Consider the following 26,245-nt stretch of genomic DNA (forward strand, 5'->3'; position numbering starts at 1 on the left):
AATTTATTAATTTTATGTAATCTCCTATTTCAAGAAAATCCAAAAATATAATTTGTAAACACATTGGATGCCTATTTATACCCGTCAGGTTGACAGAATACATAGAATACCCGTTATTATTTCGTTTCTCCGGTTATTTTTGCGTTCTAGAGCAAGGGTTTAGGAAATGAAATTTCAAATTTATTGATTTTATGTAATCTATTTCATGAAAATTCAAAAAAATATAATTTGTAAACACATTGGATGCCTATTTATACCCGTCAGGTTGACAGAATACATAGAATACCCGCTATTATTTCGTTTCTCTGGTTATTTTTGCTTCCTAGAGCAAAACTTTAAAAGAGGGAAGTGCAAATTTACTGATTTTATGTAATATCCTATTTTAGGGGAATTTGAAAATACAAATTTTTTCACACATTGGATGCTTATTTATACACCTCAAGTTGACGAAATACATGAAATACGTCCAATAATTTTGTTTCTCCGGTCATTTTTGCTTCCTAGAGCAAAAGTTAAGAAAAAGAAAGGGCAAATTAACTGTTTTTACGTAACCTACTTTGTCAGGGGAGTTCAAAAAACAATTTATAAATACATTGGAAGCCTATTTATACCCCTCAGGTTGACAGAATACATAGAATACCCGCTGTTATTTCGTTTCTCTGGTTGTTTTTGCATCCTAGAGCAAAAATTTAGAAATGCAAAGTGCAAATGTTTTCATGTAATCTACTATATCAGGGGATTTCACTAATACAGTTTATGAACACATTGGAAGCCTATTCATACCTCTCAGGTTGACAGAATACATAGAATACCCGCTATTATTTCGTTTCAGTGATTATTTTTGCTTCCTAGAGCAAAGTTTAAAAGAGGATAGTGCAAACTTAATGATTTTATTAATCTCCTATAATAGGGAAATTTGAAAATACAATTTTTACACACATTGGATGCCTATTTATAACCACCAAGTTGACGAAATACATAGAATACGTCCAATAATTTCGTTTCCTTGGTTATTTTTGCTTCCTAGAGCAAAACTTTAAAAGAGGAAAGTGCAAATTTACTGATTTTATGTAATATCCTATATTAGGGGAATTTGAAAATACAAATTTTTACACATTGGATGCTTATTTATACACCTCAAGTTGACGAAATACATAGAATACGTCCAATAATTTTGTTTCTCCGGTCATTTTTGCTTCCTAGAGCAAAAGTTAAGAAAAAGAAAGGGCAAATTAACTGTTTTTACGTAACCTACTTTGTCAGGGGAGTTCAAAAAACAATTTATAAATACATTGGAAGCCTATTTATACCCCTCAGGTTGACAGAATACATAGAATACCCGCTATTATTTCGTTTCTCTGGTTGTTTTTGCATCCTAGAGCAAAAATTTAGAAATGCAAAGTGCAAATGTTTTCATGTAATCTACTATATCAGGGGATTTCACAAATACAGTTTATGAACACATTGGAAGCCTATTTATACCTCTCAGGTTGACAGAATACATAGAATACCCGCTATTATTTCGTTTCAGTGATTATTTTTGCTTCCTAGAGCAAAGTTTAAAAGAGAATAGTGCAAACTTAATGATTTTATTAATCTCCTATAATAGGGAAATTTGAAAATACAATTTTTACACACATTGGATGCCTATTTATAACCACCAAGTTGACAAAAGACATAGAATACGTCCAATAATTTCGTTTCTTGGTTTATTTTTGCATCCTAGAGCAAAAGTTTAGAAAAGGAAAGCGCAAATTGACTGTTTTTATGTAATCTACTTTGTCAGGGGATTTCAAAAAACAATTTATAAACACATTGGAAGCCTATTTATACCTCTCAGGCTGACATAATACATAGAATACCAGCTATTATTTCGTATCTCTGGTTGTTTTTGCTTCCTAGAGCAAAAGTTTAGAAAAGCAAAGTGCAAATTTACTGATTTTATGCAATCTACTATATTAGGGGAGTTCAAAAATATAATTTATAAACATATTGGAAGCCTATTTATACCTTTCAGGTTGACAGAATACATAGAACACCCGCTTATATTTCTTTTCTCCGGTTATTTTTGCATCCTAGAGTAAAAGTTAAAAAAAGTGCAAATTTTTTGATTTTATGTTATCTCTTATATTGGGGGAGATTGAAAATACAATTGTTACACACATTGGATGAATATTTATTCCCCCCAAGTTGACAAAATACACAGAATACGTCCAATAATTTTGTTTCTCCAGTTATTTTTGCTTCCTAGAGCAAAAATTTAGAAAAGGAAAGTGCAAATTGATTGTTTTTATGTAATCTACTTTGTCAGGGGAGTTCAAAAAACAGTTTATAAACACATTGGAAGCCTATTTATACCTCTCAGGCTGACATAATACATAGAATACCAGCTATTATTTCGTATCTCTGGTTGTTTTTGCTTCCTAGAGCAAAAGTTTAGAAAAGCAAAGTGCAAATTTACTGATTTTATGCAATCTACTATATTAGGGGAGTTCAAAAATATAATTTATAAACATATTGGAAGCCTATTTATACCTTTCAGGTTGACAGAATACATAGAACACCCGCTTATATTTCTTTTCTCCGGTTATTTTTGCTTCCTAGAGTAAAAGTTAAAAAAAGTGCAAATTTTTTGATTTTATGTATTTGGGGAGATTGAAAATACAATTGTTACACACATTGGATGAATATTTATTCCCCCCAAGTTGACAAAACACACAGAATACGTCCAATAATTTTGTTTCTCCAGTTATTTTTGCTTCCTAGAGCAAAAACTTAGAAAAGGAAAGTGCAAATTGATTGTTTTTATGTAATCTACTTTGTCAGGGGAGTTCAAAAAACAGTTTATAAACACATTGGAAGCCTATTTATACCTCTCAGGCTGACATAATACATAGAATACCAGCTATTATTTCGTATCTCTGGTTGTTTTTGCTTCCTAGAGCAAAAGTTTAGAAAAGCAAAGTGCAAATTTACTGATTTTATGCAATCTACTATATTAGGGGAGTTCAAAAATATAATTTATAAACATATTGGAAGCCTATTTATACCTTTCAGGTTGACAGAATACATAGAAAACCCGCTTATATTTCTTTTCTCCGGTTATTTTTGCTTCCTAGAGTAAAAGTTAAAAAAAGTGCAAATTTTTTGATTTTATGTTATCTCTTATATTGGGGGAGATTGAAAATACAATTGTTACACACATTGGATGAATATTTATTCCCCCCAAGTTGACAAAATACACAGAATACGTCCAATAATTTTGTTTCTCCAGTTATTTTTGCTTCCTAGAGCAAAAATTTAGAAAAGGAAAGTGCAAATTGATTGTTTTTATGTAATCTACTTTGTCAGGGGAGTTCAAAAAACAGTTTATAAACACATTGGAAGCCTATTTATACCTCTCAGGTTGACAGAATACAAAGAATACCAGCAATTATTTCGTTTCTCTGGTTGTTTTTGCTTCTTAGAGCAAAAGTTTAGAAAAACAAAGTGCAAATTTATTAATTTTATGTAATCTACTATATTAGGCAAGTTCAAAAATATAAGTTTTAAACACATTGGAAGCCTATTTATACCTCTCAGGTAGAAAGAATACAGAATACCCGCTACTATTTCTTTTCTCCTGTTATTTTTGCTTCCTAGAGTAAAAGTTTAAAATAGGAAAGTGCAAATTTATTGAATTTATGTAATCTCCTATATTGGGGGAGTTTGAAAATACAATTGTTACACATATTGGATGAATATTTCTACCCCCCAAATTGACAAAATACATAGAATACGTCCAATAATTTTGTTTCTCCAGTTATATTTGCTTCCTAGAGCAAAAGTTTAGAAAAGGAAAGTGCAAATTGATTGTTTTTATGTAATCTACTTTGTCAGGAGAGTTCAAAAAACAATTTATAAACACATTGGAAGCCTATTTATACCTCTCAGGTTGACAGAATACATAGAATACCAGCTATTATTTCGTTTCTCTGGTTGTTTTTGCTTCTTAGAGCAAAAGTTTAGAAAAGCAAAGTGCAAATTTATTCATTTTATGTAATCTACTATATTAGGCGAGTTCAGAAATATAATTCATAAACACATTGGAAGCCCATTTATTCCTCTCAGGTTGAAAGAATACATAGAATACCCGCTACAATTTCTTTTCTCCTGTTATATTTGCTTCCTAGAGTAAAAGTTTAAAAGAGGAAAGTGCAAATTTATTGAATTTATGTAATCTCCTATATTGGGGGAGTTTGAAAATACAATTGTTACACATATTGGATGAATATTTCTACCCCCCAAATTGACAAAATATATAGAATACGTCCAATAATTTCGTTTCTCCGGTTATTTTTGCTTCCTAGAGCAAAAGTTTAGAAAAGGAAAGCGCAAATTGACTGTTTTTATGTAATCTACTTTGTCAGGGGAGTTCAAAAAACAGTTTATAAACACATTGGAAGCCTATTTATACCCCTCAGGTTGACAGAATACAAAGAATACCAGCAATTATTTCGTTTCTCTGGTTGTTTTTTCTTCCTAGAGTAAAAGTTAAGAAAAAGAAAATGCAAATTTATTGATTTTATGTAATCTCCTATATTAAGGAAATTTGAAAATACAATTTTTACACAAATTGGATGCATATTTATACCAGCCCCCAAGGGTCAAAGTTCTAAACATTTAATTTGTTTGAGGTTTACTTATTGGTTTTCAGTTTTTGAAGATGATCCCGATCGAATTTTTAATTTATAATTTTTCCATTCGATTGGCCGTAAAAAATACTACAAAAAAGCCCTTAACAAGTACTCTGTCACTTGAAACAGTATGAGTCGTTTAGGATTCAAAGTTCTCGCTTTTTTTGAGGTTCAGCTATTGGTTTTCATTTTTTGAAGGTGTTCCCGATCGAACTTTTTATTACTGTTTTTTTTCATCCGATGGGCCGTGAAAAATACTACAAAAAACTATTAACAATTACTCTGTCTCTTGAGCCAGTATGAGTCGTTTTAGGTTCAAAGCTCTCGGCTCTCACTTTATTTTGAAGTTCAGTCATTGGTTTTCATTTTTTGAAGGTGTTCCTGATCGAATTTTTAATCTTTTTTTTTCATTCTATTGGCTGTGGAAAATACTACAAAAAGCTCTTACCAAATTTTCTGTGCGATCAGTAAAGTAAGTCGTTTAAGCCCCAAACTTGTCGGCTCAAGTCGTGTTATTACGTAACCTAAAAAATCCAAAGATTTGTAAAATCTCCAAAACTATCGAAGCTACGTCAAAAAGGGCTGACATTCCAGATACGGGTACATACGGGTACAGTTATACCGGAAAATCGATTTTATAGTTCATTGGAGCCCATACTCAACGACATTTTACAAATCTTTGGGACACATGACGTCATGGAATTCCCCAACGTCATGTGACCTCATGGAAAGTGACAGTCGAAAAAACGTTAACTCCAAAAATGATCTGATTTTCTTGAAATTTATATTATCGGAGTCCCCGTATCCAGGCGGAGGTCACTAAAGAAGTCTTCAAAATCTCAGTTTTCACGTTAGAAGTGGTTATTTGCACGTTTAAACACCTGAAAATCAGTTGGTTCTTTATTATCAGTTATTTTAACTTAAACAATGAAAAATTCCTTCAAATTTGTTTTATTCATTCCGTTGGTGTCTCCTGCTCAGGTAAAAGGAATGGGGGGCTGGTGGTGTCCTTTATATAGGTTTTCTTGGGTTCTGGGGGCGTTTTAACACTAAAACACGCTGTGTCGCACTAAAAACTTTGTAGCTTAATAACTCTGTGAAAACTTGCTCAAAAAGTTCGAGATATAGCTTGATAGACTTTTGTCTGGTAGTGGGCTTTGAGGATTTTATACCGTAACATTTGGGAAAGCACCATAGGTATATATATTATTTTTCCCCAGAACAAAAACCAATAGTGTTTAATGTGAACAATTGTAATTGAACTTTGAAGCTTAATAACTGTGCGAAAAATTGTTCTATTGAAGTGGGATATAGCTTAAAATCTCAGTCCCGACATAGACTTAAAGAATTAAATATGGTTATAAGGGGGAAAACACTCTAGATACCATATATAGCCTGCGAAACGCAATAAAAGCAATTATTTGTTGAACAATTGTTTTAAATATTTGAAGCTTAATAACTCTGCGAAAAAATGTTCAATGGTAGTGTTATATAGCTTAAACTCTCTGTCCGGACATAGACTTTAAGAGTTTATTATGTTTATTTGGGGGAAAACACTTTAGAAAGCATACACAGCATGCAAAACTCAATACAAGCAAATTCCGGTTGAAAAATTGTTTTAAATTTTTGAAGCTTAATAACTATGCGAAAAACTGTTCAATAAAGTGGGATATAGCTTAAACTCTCTGTCCGAACACAGATTTTAATAGTTAAATATGTCTATCAGGGGGAAACCCTCTATAAACCATATACAGCCTGCAAAATGCGATACAAACAATTTTCGGTTGGGCAATTGATTTAAATGTTCGAAGCTCAATAACTATGCGAAAAACTATTCAATAGAAGTGGGACAAAGCTCTTAATATCCGCCTGCACCTAGATTTTAAGAATATTATACGTTATTAAGGCGAAAAATGTTCTAGGTTCACTAGAAATCTCTGAAGAGCCGATTGTGTGACTCCTACAATCAAAGTTAATTAGGAAAATTTAAATAAATGTGGCTGAATGAAGAGCCGACTGTGTTGCTCATTTATTTAAATTAAATTAAATTGTAAAACGTAGAAACCTTCGAACAGCCGACTGTGTGGCTGACTGAAGAGCCGACCATGTGGCTCATTAAATTAAATTTAATTAATTAAATTATCAACAGTAGAAACCATTGAACAGCCGACTGTGTGGCTGAATGAAGAGCCGACTGTGTGGCTCATTCATGTAAATTAAATTAAAACCAAAATAAAATTCTAAAATAAAAATAACAAAAAAGCTCCGTTTTAAGCGGGTTTGTTGCCTGCTTCGCTCCGTAAATTCAAAAAAAAAGTAAGGATTGAAATAAACTGCCAACGCTCTGCAGGTTTGTTGCCTGCAACGTACTTGCGGTTTAAGCGGGTTTGTTGCCTGCTTCGTTCTAACAATATATATAAAAACGCTCCGGTTTAAGCGGGTTTGTTGCCTACTTCGCTCCGTAAATTAAAAAAAGGGAAGTAAACAATGAAATCAAATACGAACTCTCTGCGGGTTTGCTTCCTGCAGCGGACTTGCGGTTTAAGTGTGTTTTTTCCTGCTTCGTTCCGTAAACAAAAAAATGAAAGTAAAGATTGAAATAAACTACGAACTCTTTGCGGGTTTGTAGCCTGCAGTGGACTTGCGGTGTAAACGGGCTTGTTGCCTGCTTCGTTCTAACAAAATTAAATACTAAAAACGCTCCGGTTAAAGCGGGTTTGTTGCCTGATTCGCTCCGTAATTAACATTAACACTACATAAGGAAATAAATTGAAAACAACCTGCGGTTTTGCTGCATACCTTGGCTCTAGAACAGTCTGATTGAAAAGGGAAAGTTATAGGTTTTCCTGATGAAGAAAAATAAACGCAGGACACAAGGAATAGTAAAGAACTATCGCGAAACAAAACAGAGATGAGGGGACAATCTCCTTGTCTAGTGACGAGCCAACGCCTGCGGCTGATGCAGAGCGTGAAAGAGTGAAAAATACACAAGAAGACCTTGATAGGCATTTTGAAATGATCCGAGCAGAAGCCAAGGAGGCTAAAAAAGCGAAAACATCATTGCAACGAGTGGGGACAAAACGGAAGTAGACCAGAAGTCTGACACAAAAAATGATCAAGGAGAAACAGTAGATATATCGAAGGTTGCAAAATAAGATCATTCAGCAAATAACACCAACACGAAAACGCTGACTATCAAGACAACTGAATCGAGAAGAGAGGCGAAATCATTGCCTTCTACAGGGGAACTAAAATTACAGAAGCTGAATTCGAGGAAAGACCATCTAAAAATGACAGAATACGTTTTTTTCAACAAATCCTGGAAAAAATACGTTGATGGTAAAAACTCATCTTGTAAAGCAAGATTATTCAATGATTGTGGACAATACAGCAAGCCAAACTGTGCTGCAAGGATTTACACAGACAAGAATAATCAAAAACAGATCAAATTTGTCGCACTAACTTTAATTGAGAAGGACGAAGAGATCACTTACAACAACGGAGGATCAAATCTACCATGGCGGGAAAAAGAAGTCAGAGAGACAGACAAGTACTTGCTGGATTAGTCCACAACCTCTCACAAAGAAGCCATCAACAATAACGAGCGACAGAGAAGACATCAAAGTTTCCCAAAATAAATACATCTACTCAATCTGAAGTGATATTGAAAGCATATCTGATAACAATGAAAGCCAAACTTCAAGCAGACATTCCTTCTAAACACGATTCCTTCTGAAAGCTTGGTAAACTGGCGTCCCTCTCCTTGTGACGCAAAAGGAAATGTGTTCATTGATTTCGATTTGAAAAATCCAAATTTGAAACCGATTTGAAGAAGTCCAAAAAGACTGAAGAGGATTTGGACGAGGATTGACCCTGGGAGTTCGAAAAAGACCAAAACTGTAAAGCCGATACAAAAATGAAACCAGGGAAGTCATCTATTCAATCAGCCTCAACCAAGAAGAAGGTGGATGAACGCAGTGAAACCAAAAAATTCTACTCAAAAACGCCAAAGGTGATACCATTGACAGAAGAGGAAGAACTGCCGAAAAACAAAACATACCTGAAGGATTTGACCTTGGTAAAGATTGTGATGGGTACTGCCTGTATTTCAAAATGCCTATTTAATATCTAGGAGAGTATTCATTACATCATCCATTTTGTCAAGAAGCAAATTAAGGGAAGACCGCTAGTGAATGACGGGAAACATCTGCATTTCTTGATAGGTTGTATGCATTATACCAGAATTTGCAATAAGAACAACTTTCCTTACATTGTTGAGCACCTGCAAATTATACATAAAAAGACAGCAGTAGCTGGAGAAAATTATTTGGTGTAGACAATAACTCCAGAGGACGATTATCAGCTTCGACTACCCTCGGTTAAAGCGGGTTTGTTGCCTGATTCGCTCCGTAATCAACATTAACACTACATAAGGAAATAAATTGAAAACACCCTGCGGTTTTGCTGCTTACCTTGGCTCTAGAACAGTCTGATTGAAAGGGAAAGTTATAGGTTTTCCTGATGGAGAAAAATAAACGCAGGACACAAGGAATAGTAAAGAACTATCGCGGAACAAAACAGAGCTGAGGGGACAATCTCCTTGTCTAGTGACGAGCTAACGCCTGCGGCTGATGCAGAGCTTGAAAGAGTGAAAAATACACCAGAAGACCTTGATAGGCATTTTGAAATGATCCGAGCAAAGCCAAGGAGGCTAAAAAAGCGAAAACATCATTGCAACGAGTGGGGACAAAACGGAAGTAGACCAGAAGTCTGACACAAAAAATGATCAAGGAGAAACAGTAGATATATCGAAGGTTGCGAAATAAGATCATTCAGCAAATAACACCAACACGAAAACGCAGACTATCAAGACAACTGAATCGAGAAGAGAACACTTGAACAGAAGATTTGAACATGCGGACCTTGATCAGTATTTAACAAAGGATCCGGATGACAGAACAAAGGATCCGGATGAAAGAATTTACGAGCGATTTATTGATGAAACAATTGGAAAAGGTGTGTTTGCAAAACGTCAAATCTCCCAAGGCGAAATCATTGCCTTCTACAGGGGAACTAAAATTACAGAAGCTGAATTCGAGGAAAGACCATCTAAAAATGACAGAATACGTTTTTTTCAACGAATCCTGGAAAAAATACGTTGATGGTAAAAACTCATCTTGTATAGCAAGATTATTCAATGATTGTGGACAATACAGCAAGCCAAACGGTGCTGCAAGGATTTACACAGACAAGAATAATCAAAAACAGATCAAATTTGTCGCACCAACTTTTATTGAGAAGGACGAAGACATCACTTACAACTACGGAGGATCAAATCTACCATGGCGAGAAAAAGAAGTCAGAGAGACAGACAAGTACTTGCTGGACTAGCCCACCACCTCTCACAAAGAAGCCATCAACAATAACAGCGACACAGAAGACATCAAAGTTTCCCAAAATAAATACATCTACTCAATCTGACGGAACAAGTGATAGTGAAAGCATATCTGATAACAATGAAAGCCAAACTTCAAGCAGAAATTCCTTCTAAACACGATTCCTTCTGAAAGCTTGGTAAACTGGCGTCCCTCTCCTTGTGACGCAAAAGGAAATGTGTTCATTGATGTCGATTTGAAAAATCCAAATTTGAAACCGATTTGAAGAAGTCCAAAAAGACTGAAGAGGATTTGGACGAGGATTGACCCTGGGAGTTCGAAAAAGACCAAAACTGTAAAGCCGATAAAAAAATGAAACCAGGGAAGTCATCTATTCAATCAGCCTCAACCAAGAAGAAGGTGGATGAACGCAGTGAAACCAAAAAATTCTACTCAAAAACGCCAAAGGTGATACCATTGACAGAAGAGGAAGAACTGCCGAAAAACAAAACATACCTGAAGGATTTGACCTTGGTAAAGATTGTGATGGGTACTGCCTGTATTTCAAAATGCCTATTTAATATCTAGGAGAGTATTCATTACATCATCCATTTTGTCAAGAAGCAATTTAAGGGCAGACCGCTAGTGAATGACGGGAAACATCTGCATTTCTTGATAGGTTGTATGCATTATACCAGAATTTGCAATAAGAACAACTTTCCTGACATTGTTGAGCACCTGCAAATTATACATAAAAAGACAGCAGTAGCTGGAGAAAATTATTTGGTGTAGACAATAACTCCAGAGGACGATTATCAGCTTCGACTACCCTCGGTTAAAGCGGGTTTGTTGCCTGATTCGCTCCGTAATTAACATTAACACTACATAAGGAAATAAATTGAAAACACCCTGCGGTTTTGCTGCTTACCTTGGCTCTAGAACAGTCTGATTGAAAGGGAAAGTTATAGGTTTTCCTGATGGAGAAAAATAAACGCAGGACACAAGGAATAGTAAAGAACTATCGCGGAACAAAACAGAGATGAGGGGACAATCTCCTTGTCTAGTGACGAGCCAACGCCTGCGGCTGATGCAGAGCGTGAAAGAGTGAAAAATACACCAGAAGACCTTGATAGGCATTTTGAAATGATCCGAGCAGAAGCCAAGGAGGCTAAAAAAGCGAAAACATCATTGCAACGAGTGGGGACAAAACGGAAGTAGACCAGAAGTCTGACACAAAAAATGATCAAGGAGAAACAGTAGATATATCGAAGGTTGCAAAAAAAGATCATTCAGCAAATAACACCAACACGAAAACGCAGACTATCAAGACAACTGAATCGAGAAGAGAACACTTGAATAGAAGATTTGAACATGCGGACCTTGATCAGTATTTAACAAAGGATCCGGATGACAGGACCCGGATGACAGAACAAAGGATCCGGATGAAAGAATTTACGAGCGATTTATTGATGAAACAATTGGAAAAGGTGTGTTTGCAAAACGTCAAATCTCCCAAGGCGAAATCATTGCTTTCTACAGGGGAACTAAAATTACAGAAGCTGAATTCGAGGAAAGACCATCTAAAAATGACAGAATACGTTTTTTTCAACGAATCCTGGAAAAAAGACGTTGATGGTAAAAACTCATCTTGTATAGCAAGATTATTCAATGATTGTGGACAATACAGCAAGCCAAACTGTGCTGCAAGGATTTACACAGACAAGAATAATCAAAAACAGATCAAATTTGTCGCACCAACTTTTATTGAGAACGACGAAGAGATCACTTACAACTACGGAGGATCAAATCTACCATGGCGGGAAAAAGAAGTCAGAGAGACAGACAAGTACTTGCTGGACTAGCCCACCACCTCTCACAAAGAAGCCATCAACAATAACGAGCGACACAGAAGACATCAAAGTTTCCCAAAATAAATACATCTACTCAATCTGACGGAACAAGTGATAGTGAAAGCATATCTGATAACAATGAAAGCCAAACTTCAAGCAGACATTCCTTCTAAACACGATTCCTTCTGAAAGCTTGGTAAACTGGCGTCCCCCTTCTTGTGACGCAAAAGGAAATGTGTTCATTGACTTCGATTTGAAAAATCCAAATTTGAAACCGATTTGAAGAAGTCGAAAAAGACTGATGAGGATTTGGACGAGGATTGACCCTGGGAGTTCGAAAAAGACCAAAACTGTAAAGCCGCTACAAAAATGAAACCAGGGAAGTCATCTATTCAATCAGCCTCAACCAAGAAGAAGGTGGATGAACGCAGTGAAACCAAAAAATTCTACTCAAAAACGCCAAAGGTGATACCATTGACAGAAGAGGAAGAACTGCCGAAAAACAAAACATACCTGAAGGATTTGACCTTGGTAAAGATTGTGATGGGTACTGCCTGTATTTCAAAATGCCTATTTAATATCTAGGAGAGTATTCATTACATCATCCATTTTGTCAAGAAGCAATTTAAGGGAAGACCGCTAGTGAATGACGGGAAACATCTGCATTTCTTGATAGGTTGTACGCATTGTACCAGAATTTGCAATAAGAACAACTTTCCTGACATTGTTGAGCACCTGCAAATTATACATAAAGAGACAGCAGTAGCTGGAGGAAACTATTTGGTGTAGACAATAACTCCGGAGGACGATTATCAGCTTCGACTACCCTCGAAAGAAAATGAGCCAACCAAAGAGCAGTTGGAAGCCGCAGCGGCAAATAAAGTTGAGAGGCCTGCCAGTAGCAAAAAGGCAGATCAGCTAACAATATCGACCAAAAGAAAAGTTCAGTCACGTAGCAAAACACCTGAAAATCAACCGGAAAGACCACCGAATAAAGTAAAGCTACAGAAAACAGAACAGACGCTCCAAGACGAAAATGCCAATTCTGCGGGGATGAATTTGTTAAGTATCAGACATTGAAGAGGCATTTTGAAAAGATTCACAAAATTGAGGATTCAAGTCTTGTCAAAGTAGTTCAAACTCCATACCCTGCGGAAGGACATCAAAGATGCATATTCGCTTTGTCTGAAATGTTAGAGTTTGCTGGATAGAAAGTCTAGGCATTTCTATGACCCTAAACAGAACGATTACGATCCGGAATGGTGGGCGAAGGTCGATTCAAGTTGAAGATGATACAGAAGATCCATGAGCAAACCGGTACATGAAATTAACTCAAGGAGCTCGTAAAGTTGACTTTAATGAGCTCCTAGACCAGTTCGAGGCACATAAAAAAACGAGACATTGACGAAGGACGAGAACACGACTGGAAGTACTCCAACATGAGGACGTATAAACAGATTCAGGGCTGCAATTATTGCCACAAAAGGTTTACAAAATGCAGCACTACTGTCTGATTGGCTGTCAAAATATAAAGGAATCAGGACAGCGGCAACCAGGGGAAACAACCTGAATTTACTGAAAGTCTTTCTGAAAGAATTTTTCTGTCCCGCAATGGCAAGAAATGCTAATCGTTCAACGGATATATTGACAATTTTATCAGACGTGAACAAAAAGGTAAAAAGGCTCAATCTCAGCTCATCAAAAGAGCAACGTGGAATGCCCTGCCAAGTAAAGATCAAATCCGACAGCTTCTTGAAAAGGTTCAGAGTTACCTTGACATCAAACTTCAAGCAGACACAAATGAGCTTTCCGAAAAAGATTTTCAATTGGTTACGGTGAACCGCATAGCCATTTTTATATTGAGAAACGCTTCAAGAAGCGGTACAATAACGACAATGCGAATCGAGTATATCAACAAACAAAATCCTTGCATATCCAAAAGTCATGACCGTATAGCCATCGAATTTGCGCCCGTTAGGGTTACTGAAGCAAGGAAAGAACCAGGTCAGAGAAGACATTTGGAAAATACTCTTTTGACGGTATTCGATATCAGGTTGTCACAAAACAAGAGATGGACAGGCTAATGAAGTATAGAGATATCAGAGAAAAGCAGTGCTCCAATCAAATGTATATTTTTGCGCCCATGACAGCGACAGAAAGCTGGACGTACAAAAAACAAAAAATTTCGTAAAAAGGTTTCGCGACACTCTTACAAATCAGCATGGCTTCAAAAACTAACTTATATTTTAACTCAACTGTATACCGCAAACTTCTGCGAAAATATTTATGACCCAGTACAACGACGTCTAGCTCGTAAAGGACTCGGCCACGAGGAGTAAACAGCAGAAAACCATTACAATCTCGAACGACAAAAGAAAGAAGTCAGCTTTCACTTCATTTATGATAGAGAAGGTTCTAAGTGCGAAAAAAGATTGCGAAGAAGCAGGTGAAATTGAGGAAGGACCATCCAGCCAACACGAAAATTTGCAGGAAATTGAATATCCATGGAGCAGCGGAAAAAGCGTCGGAATCATTTCCAGCACAATCGGAAGCTGACATTGAAGAAAGCCAGGAAAGTGATGACGAAACTTCTGGAGACATAGATCCTGCTAAAATCCGTCCTCAATGACCAGAAAAACAGCGCTACCAGCTGTCAGAAGCTCATTACAAGGAGGTGGCAACGCTTTACAGAGCTTGGAAAGGCAAAACAGTAAATTTTTCAAAAACCTTTTGAGAATCGGGCATTCCAATGAGCCTGGATGCTATCAAAACAGTTTTTAAACAGATTGAGAGACATTCCAAAAAATGAAAACTGGACTATGATGAACTTCAAAAAACTTCTGAAACTGCATAAGTTTTTAGTACCTTGATTTGTTTATTCGGTTAATTCGGTAAGATTTGAACTTTGATGTATGTTAATTGATTTCTCTTCGGCGTTTTGTATTGATTGATTTGTAAACTTTGTTTCATTTATTGTCAGATTTTATTGGGGAGAAAGAAAAACCAAAAAAAAGAAGAAAAGGGGAAAAAAAGTGGAAAAAAAGGGGAAACATGAAAAACAAAAAAAGAAAACAAAAAAAGAGGAAAAACGAAAAAAATTGGGGGGAAGTCCGCCATGGCCAGGTCCCAAGTCCTGGATGAGAAAGGAGGAAGGGTCTCAAGTTGAAATGAAATTTTGGGGGGGTAACTCCGCCATTGCCAGGTCCCAAGTCCTGGATGAGAAAGGAGGAGGGGTCTCCAATAAACCAAAACTTAAGGGTTAACTCCGCCATTGTCAGGTCCCAATTCCTAGATGAGAAAGGAGGAGGGGTCTCCAATAAACAAAAACATAAGGGTTAACTCCGCCATTACCAGGTCCCAAGTCCTGGATGAGAAAGGAGGGACCCAGAAGCTATAGAAGGGTCCGATTTATTTATTGGCGGGACGTATATTAGTGGTGGGACGTAAGCTCGTATCTAAATATACAAATGGTACGAAATTATTGTGTATACACATCGGAGAGAGGTATTTATATCTAACTCTCTCCGAAGTGTATACATATATTTTTCTTACCATTTGTGTATTAAGGAACAAGTTTACGCCCCACCACTCTCCCTAACTCGTTTTCAAATAATGAGAGGCATTGGGGAGTTGTTCTGGGGTTTTGTGACTGCTTTCAGGTCTATCAGTGTAATTTAGTCATTAGAGGCATGTGAGGTCGTTTTTGGAAGCCCCAAATGCCAGGGGCGTTTTTGGACTTTTGGTGGGGCGTTTATGGTAAAGGGGTCTATGGGGGGCGTTTTTGGTATAATGATTTCCTATCCCAGGGCGTTCTTGGAGACCCCTTTCTTAACAAAAACGCCCTATGGATAGGGCCATGGAAAAAGCTTTCATAAAATTGCAATATTTTATTTTTTGAGGTTTAGAACGTCTTTTCAGGAAAAAATAATCGTAACCGACTATCGTCGGCCGAAATACTCTGAAACGGTGGCGACTAGTCGGCTTTGGTGGTAGCTAAATTTGGCTGCGAGCAAAAGGGGATGTAATTTTGTTCTATTTTTGGTTTATCCCGTTCGTCAAAAGCCTCAGACAAAAAATTAATTAAAGAAAACATCGCATTAAAAAACCACAGGACTAATATAATTGCTTGGAGATTCTTTTAGAGCAATTAAACATAACTGGATTTATGCAGAACGAGCCGCTGAAAGTCCGCTTATAAAGTCTTGACATTTTAAAATTGTTTTTTTTTGAATTTTGATTAAAAAAAGTAAGTCGGCGAAATTTTATTTTCAGAAAAACAAGATATTAGAAAACGACGTTCAGATAGAATGACTGGTAATTCAGCGGCCCATATCGCCCCAATGACTTGGGGGACAATATAGATCCTGTATATAAGATGTGATCTACGTTACAGGCATCAGGTTTCATCACACTCAAAAATATTACAAGTTGAACGTACCTCTTGGGGTCCAGTGGACACCGTCTCTGATCATTTCAGTGTATTGCCACCTTCTCATGCGGAAGTTCATGTCAAATACGTCAAACTCCCTCTCTTTGCACTTCATAGTTGCGTACCAGTTTGCTTGCACAATGTCCAACCTGAACAAAATTCAAAATACAGCCCATAGATTGTCAGGCAATGTTCGAGATATTTACCGTTAAGACATACGGACTCTCTTTTGTTCGTGTTCCTGCAGATTAATGGGCGCGTATCATTTGCACTCCCCAAGGCTCATGTACTAATTACTACCTTATCTCTTGCCACATCGTGATAGGTGGGAAGGTTAGGGGGTACGGGGGTAGATGAAGTAGTGAAGAGTATTGTAAATCAGGTAAGGCAAAACTTCTGAATTTGACCTTTTTACATGTACCTTGGTACAACTTTACTACATTTCTATAACGTTAATGATCACCGTTTATAACCAGGAAACGTAGAAACCAGGAAACGACAGCGTGGCAGGAGCAAACAAGGATATATCTGAATGCGCTTATGAAAAAGGAAAGGAAAAAAGGCGGCTCAGTAATGTGCATTCGCACATAAAGTTCCGACTCCGCTCATTGACATTTTTGGCATAAATGTCTACCAAAGGAGGAATAGATAGAAAACCCCAAAAAATTCAAGTATTTTTCAAAAAATTGTGTATAAACAAAGATCGCCTCCAAGGCAAATAACTCAGTGGAGAAAAAAAACGCCGCATTAGATTGATGAGATCAGTCATTATTAAGAAAGCAAGTCAAGACGAACAACAAAATCAAACAACAATAACAACAAACATTAATTACATCCAACACTTTGTCCCTTTAAAAAAAACTTAATAACAAGCTCAAAATAGCGCCGGATAAAACTGAAACTAAAGAAAAAAAAACTTGTACTTCACCAGAAAAGATACCGGACCACTCTATAAAAAGGCTCGGTAACAATTAGACAAAAAAGAACAAAAAGAACAGCAAAGTTAAAACAAGTTGGCTTATATTTTCAAAAACAATTAATCTCATAACAATGAACACCAATAGATAGCAATTGAAAACATCTAACATGTTAATTATCACATACATCTCTACAGGAGGGCGTTAAGATCTGTCATTAAGCAATTGCTTATGCTAAAAAAAAGAACAACAAATAGAGACAAAAAATAATTTAAAACTTGCGAGAAAACGCTGTCGAAGCCGTAAAGCCACACTTGGTCCCTTAAAATATGTTAAATTGAGCCTTCCTCAAACGCCAAAAACGTGTTAAAGGCCATCTCATGAATGAGAATAGGTAACAAGTAGACCAGAAAAAAGAAAAAGGGGAAAATTAATTAACACTTGAAAACAATTAATTTCAAAGTCATGAAAGCCATTAGCCACAAAAAGAAATAATTAAATAGGTTCGTCTATTCGTCCAAAGGAAGCTCTTGAGACCTGTAATTATTCAGAATATGTCTTACGTCTACAACAAGAACGTTAGATAGACAAAAATCAAAAACTAGTTTAATTTCTGTGCGAAAAACCCGTGTCAAAGCTAGTAAATTCAGATCGAAATCTTGAAAAAACATCAGATTTTGAATACTTGCACCTTCCTTTGACAAAAATAATTTCATATGTGACCTGTAATGAACGAGCCTAGGTAACAAACAAACAAAAATGCAAATTTAAGCAACGTTAAAATGAGTTTTCTTTGTTATGAAAACAATTGTTTTCAAATTCATGAAAGCCATCAGCTATCTACTCCAATCAGAATAAAGTCTCATTTATTGCTTTATAAATTTATTGCCAATGAGACCTGTAATTATCCAGGTTCTCATACGACAAAAAGAGAAAGTAAAAAACGACAGTTACAGACAATTGTAAAAAATTCAATTAAATTCTTCGAGAAAGGGGTGTCGAAGCCGTTAAAACCAAAATCTATGCCTTTCAAGACTTTTATATGTGCAAATGTTCCTTATTCCGAACGCCAATAATGTAATATGTGGACTGTCAAACATGTGAAAATGTGACAAAAACTCAATGGAAGTGGAAGTAAAACTAGCTCCCTTTGTAGTTTACAGAGATTGTGGATTGTTGTTTTGGGGGAGTGTACTTCCGGCAAATTTAATCAAAGTGGACTAAAGAAGCTTATTTCGGGAAATTTTTGATCAAAAAGGCTGAATTTTGAAATATTTAGCAAAAAAATTAAATCAAAACAGTCAACAACTTTTTTTTGTCTCTAAAAATAAATTAAACAGTACTATCGTTAACAATTTTTAAAATTTTTAGTAAAATCGACAAATTTTAGGCGAAATTCCGGAAAATGTGAATTAAAAACAACGGAAATCCGTCTATTATTCACAAAACTTCAAACCTCGATAACTCACTGTAAATTACGAAATTAAAAAAACTTTTTAATTCCATATTCTACACTGCAGGGGCTCTTAAAGGATACCACTCACAACACTCTAAGATGAATATATCGATCGGTCAAAATTGTCTGAACAAAAAAACCATTTGAGTATATAGTTCCTCCCCCCTCAAGAGGGGTCGGAACAAAAAACCAGATATTGCTTAATACTTTAGGAAATATGATAATGAGAAAAAGGCAGAGTGACGGTTAAGGGTACGCAGAAGCAAAGTGGTAAAGTTCGTAGCAGATCGTACAATCAACTGGGACTCTAAAGCGGTCTGAATCTCACAAAAACACTTTTCACCTTTAAAATTGAGATTACTAACCACTGTACATTAGAAGCAAACTAAGGGTACTCTAAACGTCAATGTTCACAGCTCGCAAATCGAAGTCAATGTTCAGAAAGAAAGAAGTCTTAGTGATTCTGGTGGAGCATTAATATGAGCAATTAATAACATAGCTGGCAGATTGCCAGAAAAAAAACTTAATTCTGATCAGTATATAGCCAAAATACTGATCAGAATTTAATATGAAAACACTGATCAGAAGAAAAAATTCTGATCAGTATAAGAAAATAGCCGCAATAACTTTGTAGATTTGCACAATTCCTGAACTACAATTCAAAGATTTAAACATAGCTGGCAGATTGCCAGAAAATAGCCGCAATAGATTCGTAGATCGGCAGTCTAAAAAAACAGTAAAAAAGACAGACCAAAGAAATTTGTCTTTTCATTGAAGGCTGATCTGTTATATTTTGATTAAAAATCTGTATACGTTATTGCTGCCTCTATTATCTGATCTCAAATAGTGAGAGTTGACACAAACCCATTTGACCTTATCTCTTTGAATTCAAGTAAATAAAAGTCAATTTCAAAGTGAGGAAGTCATTTTTGAGAGTGAGGTAAGTCAAGTGTGACCAAAAATTTAATCACGCCCATGAACAAAAAAACTCGCTCCACTAAGAGCGAAAAATGACGTCACACATGCAATTCAGTTGAAACTAGCAAGGACACAGTTTTAAAAGAGGTCCGGGACTGCATTTTAACAAACAATGAAAGTCGTCTCAAAGCCCTGAACCCATACATACACTGATATAGGAGATATCTCCATGTACGTTCCGGGTGTATGTATCGATGGAAAAGTCGCCATACCGAACGTCCTGCGAGAGGCGATGATTGACGACATACACTCCAGCCATCCGGGCACATGGGGTATGATATGCATGGCCACGCATTGCTGGTGGCCATACATGCATCGCGAGCTTATCGTTAAAGCTACAGAATGCAAGCCCTGCACAGTGATCGGTAAGAATCTTAAATCTGTTATCCCCGCTAAGCAATTTAATCCTCATATACCGTGCGTTGAACCAAATCAAGAAATTCAAATTGATTTTGGAGGTCCAATTTTTGATGAAAAGGTTAACGAAATTTACTTCTTAGCAGCTATTGATCGTTTTCCTAAATACCCTACTGCATGTATTTATGACAAGGCAAACGGACCAAATGTTCTAAAATGTTTGGACATGTATATTGAAAATCACGGAATTCCACGATCTATTCGACTGGATCAAGCAAAATGTTTGGTTGGCAATCAAGTAAAGACCTTTTGTAACAAAAATAATATCGATATAATTGAAGCTCCAGTGAACGATCATCGTGCTATTGGACTGGTAGAAAGACTTATTCAAACGATTAAAAATAGACTTGCATGTATCAAAGAGGAAAACTCGTCTGCTAATGCTTTTCATGTAAAGCATGCATTAAGACAATAATACATCAATTTCGAATATGTAAACAAAGAACAACAAGGATCTCGCCTTCCGAAGTACACTTTGGAAGAAAACCTAATACCCCGCTGAGCGTGTGTCCAATCTCACATATGAAAACATTGTAAACTACTATTTAGATGAAGACACAGTGATGCCGGAAGAAATACTTCCCGATGACAAGTGGGTGAATGGGTACCGCAGTGACATTGAGGTCGAGATCGGGATGTCACTGCGGGATAAGAAAATAAAGCATGACAAGCGTGATCCGGGCAGCGAGGTTTCCTCCTCAAAACCAAATATTTCACGCTCGATGCGAGGACAAATCCCTAAAATCCCAAACTTTCTTGCTATTCGAAACCAGCAGCAAGAAGCCAGCACTGTTTCGCATAGCGAACAGCCGACAACTTCGTCTGCAACTACAACTGCCGCAGCGAAACATCCGCAAAGATCATCAGATCGAAATCGTCGAAGCCCATCTTATTACGGCTTTGATAGCCCATCTCCTGACTCGATGATCGCAGCACCGCCTAAACGACCACGACGAGCGGGTGATGTTCAGAATTACCAGCCCCTACCCGAGTCCATTGTTGAAACGGTTCAAAACATTGCGGATCAACAGCCTGCTGAGTTCAATATCTCCCCAAGGATAGGAGACATTTCGCCACCCGCCCCGCGAGATCCTTCTCTTCTAGACATCGACACTCCAACGCTAGTTCAGTCAATGACTGTTTGAAGCCGAAGGACATAATTTAGATGAATGGAACAACTAGAAACTGAGCTCCTAAACGAACTGTGTTAATTAAGAAACTTTATAATTTAATAGTATTTATTTTTTAGATATGATAACCAATACATATATTGTAATTATTTATTTAACCGGGGACCAAGTACTAATTTGTAAATATTATTATTAATTTTCGAAAATTGTTATTGTAACAATTTTCTTTGTCGATGTAAGGGGTATGTGATACCCAAGGATATCATCCTCCGTTATTTATTTGGTGCAGTTTATATTTTATACGATGCCTTAAATTAGTTCATTTTATTTGCCCTTCATAAATTGTTCATACTTGTTTATTTAGTATCTTGTGATCTGTTTGTGATTTCCTTCTTGGTTTCCCGCTTCGTGATCAGATATGTCTGATCACGCATTCACGATTTGCTTTTAAGCAATTAACTCATTCTCTTAACTTTGCAATTCAAATTCAGTTAAACAATTCTTTTTGTAATTCACGCTCCGCGAGTAAGCGTTGAATACTCAAGTCAGGATCTCGCTCCGCGAATCACAGTTTAAGTAAAACTAAGCACACCAGCACCGCGAGTAGCTACTCTATATAAGTAGAGTACAACAGGAATAACAAGAAATCATTGATAGGCCAAAAATAGCAATACCCTCTTTTTGGATCTATTTCTCACTGACATTTTTCGGTGAATGACTTTTCTTGCATCACTGTTTTTTTGCGGCGCGTAGACCTTTTGGCAGCTGGATTATCGGTCATTGACTCTTTATGCATTTAGGTTAATGACTTCTTGCATTTAGGTCAATGACTCTTTTGCAGTCTGCGCCTTTTCGGACAATGACCTTTTACGAGAGCAATTTTTTTGGTCATTGACCTCACAATCTGCCCTCTTAACCATGCTGCTCAACAGCTCTTAAACATGCTCTTCGATAGCTCTTAAACATGCTCTTCAGAGGCTTCTTAAACGTGCATTTTCGCCTTTCGTTAAACACGGTGCCTTATAAACCGCCATGCATTTAATATATAGGAAGGATTGCATGAAAGAATGAACAAAAAGTGCCTGTGACGTCATATGGTCGTAACACAAATCATGACGACGAAATAAAAAAACATACCAGGACAAGTCTGTATGTCCTGGTCATAACGGACTAAGAATGGATTGGAAAAACCATTTAGAAAAAAATTCGATCCAAAAAATCGAAAAAAACAGTAAAAATCAAAGTGAAATTGCCGCATGTGAACAAAAAACCACTACCGATAAAGCGTATTTTTGTTCAAACACCGTTTTCTCACTCTAATTTAAAATTAGAGCGAAAAAAATTCACGCCGCAAAACCACTCGCTTTTTCGCTTCATTTCCTGTTTCGGCGTGACCAAAATCACTACTCCAATTTGACTTCAAAAATCATGAAAATGTGTGAACAGATCTTAAAAAAAGACAGCGCCCCAATACAATTCAAATTTTTTGAATTGCAAAAAACCATGAGAAGGCCAATAACAACCCCAGCTATTGCTGTGCGGCTATTAAACAAAGTAAAAACCTGACTGTCAGCTTCGGTAGAAGAGCGCCTTCTAACACTCAACATAACGTAACCAACACGGACTTAAACACAAAACGAACTTAAATTTTTTGGAGTTTTTTTTGAAAAAAAAAATTGATTAAGTCATTCAAACCATCAAAACATTAAGCAAAGAACTTACACAACAAGAACTTAGATGAGAGGATACCTTTTTGCAGAGAACAAAGGAGAAACCAAGTAAAAGGTCAACAAAAGCGAAATTGCGGACATTAGACATTTTGATTAGGAATCTGTTCAACTTATTGCTGCTTCTATTAGCTGCCCTCAAATAACCTTCAATTAGTGACACGCTTCACACACTTGACCCTATGTCTTTGAACTAAGAAAAGTCAATTTCAGAGTGAGGAAGTCATTTAAGAGAGTGAGGTAAGTCACATGTGACCAAATACTTAATCACGCTAATGAACAAAAAACTCTCCACTAAGAGTGAAAAGTAGCGTCACTTCAGTTTGAAATTGCATAAACGAATGAACAAAAAGCAGATTTGAAGTGATTGTGACGTCATATGGTGGTAACAAAACTCTTGACAAAATAAAAAATCAAGAGAAGGCCAATGAGAGCATCAGCTATCGCTTTGAAACTATTAGAAAAAAAGTCAAACTGTCGCTAAAAAATTCTCTTTCAAAAACCAAAATTTCTTCAAATACCAAAAAAGACAGCGCACCATATAATCCATATCCTTCGGATTGTATAAAAAAATAGAAGGGCAATAATAGCCCAAGCAATCGGTTTATGGCTATTAAACTGGCCAATGGCCGAAAATTTGCTCCAAAACACGGTGGGCGACGGAGAGTCAATTAAAATAGATTCAGGAGGGCGGACTCCTAAGGGGCTTATAATGACTTTACAAGAGCTAATTTTACAACACTAGATGATTTAAAAAGAATATAAACTTAAAAATGAAAAGTTTTGAGCAAGTTTAGTTGACTTGTTTTTGAAGTAAGCTGTCGCCAATTAATTTAAAATGCTGCTTTAAATTCTTAAATATAAACCGCTCTAGAACGAATGGCGAGGGAAACATTTAGAGGGAGACAGGTTAGGGAAACTTTTATGGTGCAAAATCTTCTTGACTAGGGAGAGCTTGGAACCCACGCACTCTCGTAAAGCGCGGAACATTAACCACTAGGGTACACAATGTATGTACGGTTATCCGTCACAATCGGTTTTATTTTAGCAACGGACTTAAATTCTGAATGCGCACAGATCAATCCCCCCATTGGTTTCTATAAAACTGGTATTAGCAGCAAGGCATCGATCCCGTGGCAATGAGGAAGAAGCTGAGGGTATTGATTACCAGGGAGAAATCTCGAAAAACTTTGAAAAGTCGAAAATTCATAGAACCTTAAAATTTATAACTGTCTTAAATATCGCTGAATTGATAGGGTGGACGTTAAGAGGATCGGATGATCCCATTGTCCATCCTGTGCTAAAATGATTGCTCTAGCGAACTAATTTTGTTGTGATTTGTAATTGTTGGAGAAATTTATTCTTTCTTTCTTTCCCAATCAAAAAGTCAAGCGCGAAATAGTCACGCGAGAAAAGAAACCAAAAGAATGTTCTAGAAGACAACGGTCCAACAAAACGGTCAAGAAAAAAGACAAGTTTTCAGTAATTGCTTCAAACTTCGTTCCAGGGCAAACAATCGGGGCAATTTATCAAGCAAAAATCAAGAGTGAAAAAGTATTTAACAAGTGGTCAATCGAAAAATCAGTCGAACGAAAAACCGCATAAAGTCAAACAGTACTGACTAACATAATTACAGAGTTCGACCGTGTGCAATATTATCCAGCTTATAAAAAGGATACATTAATCTACATAGCTTGACTCGGACGTGTTAAATAATTTCCGATAATTCACATGTTGACGTTAACTACCTAACGTACAACTTCTGGGAGTCGAATTGAATGTGAGTTCACTATAATGTTCACTGACCTGATGCTGTCTTTTTTATGCTCAATTTTGGGAATCATGAAGCCACCTCTGAGTTCACTGCTGACAAACAAAGTGGTGAGCCAGATAAACAAACAGGTGGGGTGTAAAACTTGTTTCATCCTGTCCAACAACCTCACAATGTTGATCTCAAACATGTCAACCGACTTGGCTCCATATCGCGTGATATCCCACAATGAGGAATTCATGATCACAATATCTGGTTGAACCCCACGTTCGAAATCTTCTAAGATTGATTCCATATATGCTCCATGGCACGCGGTCACAAAGTAGAATCGGACCATATAGTAGTCCACTTGAAATTGTCTGACTTCTCTGTATCCAATTCCATTTGTCTTTCCCTCGACCAACTTGTCACCACCCTCGACTAGTTGATCTCCTTTGTATGACATTTCTCCCTACGACAAGTAAAACACTCATCAAGAGTTTGAATCATGCTGTACAGTAGAAAGCGCGAAATGAGAAATTTTGAACTTAGAATATATAAATGAAGACATATCCTAGGCTTGAGAGAAGAAGCCTTGAGGAACAGGAAAGAACGATCGGGTCACAGGAGACGCCCAATTTTGATTCGAGACCTTAAAACCAGTTGCTATGACTGGTTCCAACACAGCACTGCTCCATTTTGACAGTAGTTGTGTCAAACCTGCTTAACATGAAATGAATGATTCTTCCATTCACAAAATTGATGTTCTATTCCTCTCCCTAAAGATTGTTTCAGCACTCCGTATCAATTGCACAGCCTACTAAGAGGTAGGGATAATAACAATTCCCAAACACCTTTACAAGGGTGCAAAACAATTAATTTATAAGACCATTTTTAAAGGTGCTAGGAAAATTAGCCGACAGGTCGTTTAGCCGACAAGGAAAAATAGAGAAATTTAGCCGACAGTTTTACATTATTCATCACAAAAACTCATTGGTCCATAAATCAGTAGTTCGGTGGACCATTATCTTTGGTGTGCAGTCGGGTGGCGCTCCACTCGGTCTATTCGTGGCCACACCCCCATGGTGGTGAAGGGGGAGTAGTTGCAACTACTGATAGACCTTTGTTGAGCTAGTTCATAAAAACTGTTCCGCATATTTGCCCGCTTACAATATACCGTTATTAATTGGCCAATCTGAGCTTCAGAATTAATCTACTAGCTCAGTTTCTCTAAATTGTCGGCTAATATTGGTCATTTTTTGGTTATCGGCTAAACACCCTGTCAGCCAATACGGCGGCCACCATCCTTAAAACTGAAAATATAATTGGAAACAGCAACCTCATCAATAAATCACATAGTAGCTGGTAATGGATACTTCGTGATCCGCAGATCAGTTTTCGCTTAATCGAAACTGAGTACTATGAACAGTGACAGACATGAGTTTAGGTCGATAATAGATCCGCGAAAAGCAAATATCCATTCAAAAATGAAAAATTAAGTTTCGCCTAAGATAGGCCAGGGAGCGCGAAACGGGTAACC

At 36.8% G+C, this 26,245-nt stretch overlaps 1 protein-coding gene across 1 annotated transcript in view; it reads right to left on the minus strand.

Moving 5' to 3' along the window:
* The window catches only part of LOC142341158 (PC-esterase domain-containing protein 1B-like), a 68,907-nt gene that overhangs the window by 40,148 nt on the left and 2,514 nt on the right, over nucleotides 1–26,245 (minus strand). The window contains exons 2-3 of the mRNA XM_075392053.1: nucleotides 24,762–25,177; nucleotides 16,340–16,479 (exon numbers count right to left, since the gene is read on the minus strand). Of these exons, the coding sequence (XP_075248168.1) occupies nucleotides 16,340–16,479; nucleotides 24,762–25,177 (556 nt within the window). The remainder of the gene's footprint in view (nucleotides 1–16,339; nucleotides 16,480–24,761; nucleotides 25,178–26,245) is intronic.

Source organism: Convolutriloba macropyga, chromosome 6 (assembly GCF_964194025.1).
Source record: "Convolutriloba macropyga chromosome 6, txConMacr16.3, whole genome shotgun sequence".
In the NCBI taxonomy this organism is placed as follows: domain Eukaryota; kingdom Metazoa; phylum Xenacoelomorpha; order Acoela; family Convolutidae; genus Convolutriloba; species Convolutriloba macropyga.